This window comes from Lipophrys pholis (assembly GCF_963383615.2).
Source record: "Lipophrys pholis genome assembly, chromosome: 3".
In the NCBI taxonomy this organism is placed as follows: Eukaryota; Metazoa; Chordata; class Actinopteri; order Blenniiformes; family Blenniidae; genus Lipophrys; species Lipophrys pholis.
Window position 1 is genome coordinate 7,225,587 of NC_137627.1, and position 7,902 is coordinate 7,233,488.

At 41.2% G+C, this 7,902-nt stretch overlaps 2 protein-coding genes across 2 annotated transcripts; both read left to right on the top strand.

Annotated features, from left to right (window-relative positions):
* The first annotated feature begins 725 nt into the window (after positions 1 to 725).
* On the top strand, positions 726 to 2,124 carry LOC308107603 (cerebellin-3-like). The gene is made up of 4 exons (XM_080460014.1): positions 726 to 814; positions 906 to 1,070; positions 1,145 to 1,285; positions 1,371 to 2,124. The coding sequence occupies exons 1-4, from the start codon at positions 808 to 810 to the stop codon at positions 1,799 to 1,801; spliced, it is 744 nt and encodes a 247-aa protein (XP_080316140.1). The 5' UTR covers positions 726 to 807; the 3' UTR covers positions 1,802 to 2,124.
* Positions 2,125 to 4,667: 2,543 nt separating this feature from the next.
* Positions 4,668 to 7,902, top strand: cbln18 (cerebellin 18). Its single transcript, XM_080459034.1, has 7 exons — positions 4,668 to 4,747; positions 5,805 to 5,904; positions 6,069 to 6,248; positions 6,365 to 6,523; positions 6,609 to 6,697; positions 7,138 to 7,218; positions 7,427 to 7,902. Exons 2-7 carry the CDS (start codon positions 5,805 to 5,807, stop codon positions 7,571 to 7,573), a joined length of 756 nt encoding a protein of 251 aa, XP_080315160.1. The 5' UTR covers positions 4,668 to 4,747; the 3' UTR covers positions 7,574 to 7,902.

A 7,902-nucleotide genomic window follows, 5' to 3' on the forward strand; every position in this document is an offset into this window, starting at 1 on the left:
CAGTTGACCTCAAACACATGTTTTTTGGATAAAACCCTCAGTCTGCAAACAGAAAGCCCCTCGACTTGACACTGACATGACCATTACACCACCTGCTATTTTACTTTTTTGTTACGTTGTTTTTGTCATTTTCATATTTAATATTTCTTATTGTTTACATGTTTCCCCTTTTAACACGCTTCTCCTTTTAATTTTAGTAATCACTCCTGGACTAACTTATCACATATTGAGGAGTTGTCATTCTCAGTTCTGGACTGGCTGTATGAGCACGTTAACAACATCACATGAGACCTTCAAGCTTTAAAAAAAATCAAAAGCAAAAAACATTAACAAGCCAGAGCAACAATCGAGCAGCCGATCGCACTGAAACTGTGGCTATACAACAACTCAATACTTCCCGTTAAGCTGAAGTTACAACTGGCGAGTAATATTTTATTAAGTGATACAATAATAACAGCGAAGATGATGACCCAAACTGCACTTAGCACTTATGGTCACAATCACTGATGCCTCATCCCAGACGACAGATGATACCAGGCCTGCAACAACAACAAAGCCGTCATGGGCGTGTGCTTTCTCCCGTCTTGTGATTTTTAGAAAGTGAGAGGTGGTGACCGCAAAACATGTGCAGGGTGGCAGCTATAAAGGTGGACAATTAAAAAAAAAAAAGAGAAAAAAAAGAAGAAAAAAAGGTGGAGGAATGAAACTGAGAAGTAACACAGGGAGGAGCTTTGAGGAAAAATATATACCCACAATACTACTGGTCAGTCTATCACACTTCTGAGGCAGCCACCGTTCAACATCAACATGAAGGGTAAAGATTCTGCATCAGAAAAACAGCTGAACTAACTACAAAGCTTCCGTTGCCTGTAGTTTTATGGATCTTTTCACTCTTTTCTCCCCAGCTGTGGCTTTGCTGTGTCTGTTGCACGCAACGTTTCTTCAGCCTTCAGCTCAGTACGGCTGGAATGGAATTCCAACTCGAGCATCAAGAATGATCAGAACCACAACTCCAAATTACCGCTGGGAAGGACCCAACGGCACCACCACCACTCCAGTCCCCGGTGCAGGTAGTGGACAGGCAATTTGAAGTTAGTGGGTTAAAGATCATCAGAAATGTGCCCTTACATGCCTTTGTGTTCAGCGTGTGGCATAGACCCGTACTCGTGCGCTTGCTGTGCGATGGTGCAAGAGGTGAACAAGATGAAGGAGCACCTCAACACAGTCCTGACGGAGCTGGAGAAGGAGTACAAAGAAGTAAACCAAAGTTTTCACATCATCAACAGTGAGTGATAGTGCAACTGAAATTTCTTTTTGAGTAAAATGTTATTTCAGTGGTGATAATGAACCAATGGCGTTTCTTGTTCCAGGCAGCCGAGTCGCCTTCTCCGCCTGCCTCAGCGAGGAGGACAAGCTCAGATGTGTAGAGCCCGATTCCGTGAGCAACGTCATCAAGTACAAACACGTCTTTCTGAATCTAGAGGAAGCCTACAGTGAGTCCACCGGTGTTTTCACCGTGCCCTACGCCGGCCTCTACAGCGTGGCGGTGACTGTCTACAGTGATTCAGGTTCATCAACCATCACACTGAATGTGTGCGCCAGTCTGCAGGTGAACGGCGTGGCGATCGCCGGTGCCAGGGACAGAAATAAATATGACCACGAGGACAGCGCCACCATAGTCGTGGCACTGCACCTGCAGGTTGGAGATGAGGTCTCCGTCAGATCGACAGCCGGCTGTCTGCTGTGCAACGACGGTCGCTACAATACTTTCAGTGCCTTTCTGCTTCATGCCACAGGTTAACGTGGGGACGCGTTTGTCGTTCCAGCGCTCAAACGTTAGTGATCAAATCTTGAGCGGGTCCCTGTAGATCTTCATGTGATTGCGGTCTGATGTTTTTCAGAGGGAAGCTTGATTTTAAATTCTTCAAATGGGGATTTGACTGGAGGATTTTGGAACACCGGCTTAAGTGTAACCGGTCTGACGTAGATCATGTTTGTCTTGATGAAATGATGTGACGTAAAAGTTTGAAGAAACACACAAACTACTTAAATGTTTCTGCAGAAAAGGATATGTGTAAAGGTTTCGGTAGTGAAATTGTGATACAAATAAAGTACTGAAACATTTCTCATTGTTTATCGTGTCTTATTTTCATCATTCTGACTTACTGAATCGAACAAAATAATGTGTTTTTATTAAACAGTAATGTCATTTTGAGACACTGAGTGCCATTTTTCCACATAATAAATACACTGCAAACAGCATGAAACATTCACTTGAAATAATGATTTTAATGCTCATAGGTAAATGTCATTACAAGGAAGTGAGCTCACTATTTGAATTAGTGCTCCACCATTGGCATAATACATTTAAACCTCGATAAAAAATAAAGTTTCCAGAACCACATTATTATGTCAGGCAAGACAATATTAGTAACCATCTACAGGCCATCAAAATACAACCTAAACTTCTTCCGTGACTTCAGCAAACTACTGCCAGCTGTATGTTTTGATTATGGCTCTCTTGTTAAAATGGGCGATTCTAATATTCATTGTGACAATCCACAAGATAACAGCGTTAAGGAACTTGAGAACATCCTGGAACATTTTTAACTTTTCCAACATGTAACAAGGTTCTGAGTTTGGGCTGAAGGATGTCGCCATTTCTGATCATTGCTTTGTTTCATTTCAAGTCTCCATCTGAGCTGATGGCAGCAGAAGTGAGACAGAGTTGGTTAGAAAACGTCACATTGATGAAAACACGTTCTGTACCCAGTCACGCGCCAGCTGTCAAAGTATTTGAAAACTATGCTTCTTGGGTCAGCAGTGCTTTCTGTTTACTTAGATGATTATGGAAGTCCACCTTTTAAGTCTGAACTTTGATGCCTTTCTCTGCATCAGGTTGTGAAAAATTAAACAGAATGAAAAGAAGCGTATATAACTAATTTTACTGAACATTTCCTTCCGTGTGAACCATCTTCCAAATGGGTCCCTTTGACTCAAATCTCTCTTTGAAAAAAAAAAACGTTTCTATTCTGGCTACCCTTGGTAAATTCTCACTTCCATATCGAGGCATCTCAACCTGGACATTATGCAGAAATTGAAAGCTTTGGTTTGAAATCCCACCTGAGATCAGGACATGGTGCACACTCAACACATCTGATGTCGTGAGAATCATCGCCGGGATCGGCCCGTTTCAAAAAGACGTGATCAGATGAAAAACATGATACCTCCTGGCCTCCATCAAGCAGATAAGAACACAATATGAGAACAAGTAGGTCAGCTGACTTGAGACTCGGGACACGCAGGTGGCTGACAAAACCAGAGACAATGCCGCAGCAGAGACTTTTAAAGTCAAGGTCAACACAGGCAACTCCCTGTTATCTAAGAGGACTGCGGAGGGATGACTGAGCACCTTAAGGTTGTAAATAACATGCAGACACTCTCCACTTGTAATGTAATGTAGATGAAGACAGCTTTCACTTTATCATGACACAAGAAGGTTTGTTTGTGGTACTGATGTACGTACAGTTATATGGAATGGGAGGACATGTCAACGTCACCTGAACCACATCAAATAAAGGCCTTGTATGGATTGTTCTAACTACTCTGACAGCTCTTTAAGGTCTGATATAATCATTTACAGGCTGAGTGGCTCATCTACAAAATCAACAGAACACAGCATGGGAATACTGTTTGTAATCAGTTGGGAGAAAACCTCACTCTAAATAATTGAAATGAATTCCATTTGTTTTATAGGGGAAGTTTTGAGGAAGCATATCATCATTATCATATCTCACGTTCGGCAAGCCTCTCTTTAACTACACAGCTTCTGCAGTAGTGTTTTTGATAATAACAACAACGATATCAGGATCAAAAAGTCAGATGATGAGTCTCCCCCTTTACGGACTTTACATTCCTACAACCTTGGATAGGAGAGTACATTTTCTGGTGATAGTTACAGGCTTTGGATTTAAAAGCTTTCAGGTGCAGTTTGCGACAATTTGTTTGTCTTTTTTATTTATTTATTTATTTTATTCTGTAGTCGGCTGCCAATTCAATCTGGAGCAACCAAAGTCCCATTTGGCTTCTTGTCGTAACAAGGTTTAAGGTTTCTCCCAGGTTTGTTTCCAGTCTACTCAAACAACTTGTTTCTTAAAAATGAATGTCCCACTGGGGAAAAACCAAGGGTGGGATATTAAACCATGTGGCCATTCTTGTAAATGGATTGTATGTCTTAAGAAAGTTGTTTGTTTTGAAGACTCGATTATGAGTCAAGTGACTATCACATAACTCAGTGAGTGTCAGTGAGAACCAAATGACACAGCGTGTTTTCAAAAGCGATTGATGGAGCGATAAATGTCCTCTTGTCTTTGTGTCTATGTACGTCGTAAACCCGGCAACTCCTTTATGTCAACCTTTCTGCGCAGAAATTAGACACTGCTGTCATAATGAACGGGATTATACTCCAAACAATATGATGCAAGGGGATCGTGTGTGTGTGTGCGTCTGTGTGTGTGTGTGTGTGTGTGTGTGTGTGTGTGTGTGTGTGTGTGTGTGTGTGTGTGTGTGTGTGTGTGTGTGTGTGTGTGTGTGTGTGTGTATCAGGAGGTGGGGTTACTGTCATTCACCTCCTTTAGTTGGGAAGGATCACCTGAATAAGAGGGTAAAACCACTGTCCTTTAAAATCTCCGTTTCACAAAGTCACAGGAGAAAAGATCCTCCAGATCAAGCAGAGGAGCAAAAAACAGTAAGTTTGATGATTCAAACCTTTTGTACAAATGAAAGATATCTACTTGAACATATTGTGGTACCGTCATCAGATGCAGTGAAAAACATTAATATATAGTTCATATTAATTCTCAACTATTTCTCTACAGGATCGTGAGACATAAAAAAAACAAAACATAGGCAGCTTTATGTTTACTTACGGTAAATGCGTCAGGAGTTTGTGGACTGTGTTTTAAATTGTAGCCTTAAGAGATATTGCCAGTAAAATTAAAGCATTTCAGTCATTTGGGCTTGTGCTTAAACAAAATGTTCTATTTCATATACCGATTTAAACCCAGATGAAGCCGCCACAAGATAAAAGTTAAACATTTAAGTCAAATTAATGTCTAATGTAAACATTTTTTTTTTGTCTAAATTTGTAAATCTGTTATTGGTAGAAAATAGAGCTAAACTAAGTTAATTATTTCTGTATTAGAATTTTGTGGAGCACCTCTGACAGCATATAATTTCATCAGCAGGAGGAAAAAAAAACTGATTTAGGTGACAAAAGAATATGAAATTTGCTGGTAATGGGCTTTTATATATATTATATGAAGCTCACCTTTCTATGACGTACAGATGAGCCACTTCATGCTCAGTGTGTTGTTTGGTGGAAAGACTGAGCTGTACGCCTGTATTTGTTGACGTGCAGTCAAAACAAATGTGAACGAATCAATCTTAACATCTCTCAAAACGGATCCAGACTATTTGAAGATTAAATACAAACTTGAGTTGTAAAAAAATATATATATATATATATAAAAACTACAGATATTGTGTGAGCTTTGCTTTTGGACAGGCTGTTGTGGATGTTGTGGTGTGGCGTTTATCACATTCACCTCACCATGAGAAAATTCCCAGGTTGATTCTTCAGTCTCAGATTGATTAGATTGAGAAATCGTAAGTGTGAATGTATAAATAAGTGTCTCTCTCTCTATATATATATATGTGTTGATTCAGTGGTGACATACAACCCGAGGTGTAACCTCCTGTAACATGGTGTAACATCATATCAATAAGTGCCCCCTTCCTCTCAGATGGATGTGTTACCAGCTCTCTGCCTGTTGGGGTCACTGTTTCTGTGCAGCCACGCAGAGACCTCCACCTCTGTCATAGATGGACTGAAGGTCGCAGCACGTAAGTCAAACAAACTGTGATACGTAATCCTCTTTGCCCGCCGTCGCAACACCTGTGAGCTTATTTTACACTCATGTACACCCGGAACCAAAGTATGGCAGTAGTGAAGATGACTCCACTGACACACTCATAGCTCTTGTTTACTGGTTTCCACGGGGCCTCAGTCCAGTGGAAGGGTCCGATAACCTGTGACACCTGGGACTGCAACTGTACGTTCACCCGTCAGCGAAGCTGCTGCTGTGCAGCCAATGAAATGTACCAATTGGAAGACCAAACCTTCGAAAGGATCATGGATCTGTGGGAAAATATCAAGACTCTGCATCACAGCGTGATGGTGCACTCAGGTGAACACGTTTTGTTTTTTGTTTTTTTCCAGAAAATCTATTTAAAAGTATTTTGTCTTGAATAAATCTCTTCAAAGTATCTGTATTATCGTTGCTGCTGTGTTTCTTACTCTCAGATAGTACCAAGGTTGCCTTCAAGGCCACCATGAACTCCAACATTGCCAGCGCTCAGACCGGGTCGACGGTTAAATGCTTTGGTCCCTTCAACATCAACGTGCCGCTGTCTTTCTCTGACGTCTCCCTTAACGACGGCATGGGATACAACCCCGCTTTGGGTGGGGGAACACACACGCCGAACGATCTTCAACAGCCTCACCCTGCAGCATGTGAGAAGACCAATATCTTTTCACCTTCTTACAGGCGTCTTCACTGCTCCGACTGCTGGCGTTTACGTGTTTTCTTTCACAATCTACTCATACGTGGGAGAAGGCCAGCTCCTCTACCACAAGGTAAACACTTTGGTCGTGTCGTTGTACAGTCCTGTGTAGAAGTAACGACACTTTGATATTTTTACCCCCAAGTATCGCTTTATCAAAAGATAAATGAGTGTGACAGACCTTGAGGGTTAATGGTTTGATTAATGCACATTTTAAAAAAAAAGGACAACAGATATGAGGAAACATTAAGGACTGAAGCTTAAAGAAAGATAGAAAAGTCGTAAAAACTGGCAAATAAAACCAAGAATTAAATGGTTTTAAGAGGTTTTTCTTTTATTCTTTTTATCCTCATAATTGGACACAGTTTTAAGGATAATAAAAGATTTAAAAATCCTGCTTGATCCATGTTTTTTTTTCTTTTACAAGAAATTGAGTGGGTGAGGTTGGTTGTATAATCAGCACATGAAAGAGTTTGTGTATCTCAGGTTCATTGTTTCCTTGTGCATTTTAAGGTGACACTGAAGAAGAATGGAGGGCAGGTGGTCAGCGTGTGGGAGAGCAACAGGGAGGACGCGGAAGACAGCGCCTCTCAGGTGAGAGGGAGTAAAAAAAAAATCGGACTCTACGAATGGCCACCAAGTGTTTGTCATAGAAGTCCTCGTAGTAAAACGTCACACTGATTAGACCCGTTCTTCTCTGAATGCAACACCCCTCCCTCTGGTTTCATCACCCTGGTCACATTGACGGCTCTTTGGTGATCTTACAGAAACTGTGTTCAATCCGACATTCCTCTGCTCTCAGATTGTGGCTCTGGAGATGCAGCACGGCGATCAGGTCTACCTGGAGCTGATGTCCGGGAGGAAGCTCTGCAAACATCTGGAGTACAACATCTTCACTGGTTACATGCTGTATCCCTACGTGGAAGATGAACTCTTCTACGCCGATTAAGAGTGCAAAAGTCGGGGATGGGGGACGCTCAAGATCTCAATCTTTTCTTATCACACAAATGAAATAAAAATACAAATAAAAACTACACATCTTAAGAACCGCAGCAGAGGGTGTAAACAAGATGTGTGATTACAAGCATGATCACACAAGCAGGAGCACTTTTGTTTGTTTGTTTGTTTGTTTGTTTGCCTGTATGAAAACAACTAGTTGCATATTCAGAAGATGATTCCCACACATGAATAAAGACTATAAAGACAGGATGAACGTCTTTGTGAAGAGGAAGTGTGAGTCTGTGTGAATTTGGGCCCAATAAAAGTTGATTTTACAGG

Excerpts from the sequence above, each read along its gene's own strand:
- LOC308107603 (XM_080460014.1), top strand. Across the intron at positions 1,071-1,144 it reads CACTCCAGTCCCCGGTGCAG|CGTGTGGCATAGACCCGTAC; the intron begins GTAGTGGACAGG and ends CTTTGTGTTCAG. Across the intron at positions 1,286-1,370 it reads AAGTTTTCACATCATCAACA|GCAGCCGAGTCGCCTTCTCC; the intron begins GTGAGTGATAGT and ends TTCTTGTTCCAG.
- cbln18 (XM_080459034.1), top strand. The coding sequence starts at position 5,805 with ATGGATGTGTTACCAGCTCTCTGCCTGTTGGGGTCACTGTTTCTGTGC. Across the intron at positions 6,249-6,364 it reads CAGCGTGATGGTGCACTCAG|ATAGTACCAAGGTTGCCTTC; the intron begins GTGAACACGTTT and ends TCTTACTCTCAG. Across the intron at positions 6,524-6,608 it reads GGGATACAACCCCGCTTTGG|GCGTCTTCACTGCTCCGACT; the intron begins GTGGGGGAACAC and ends ACCTTCTTACAG.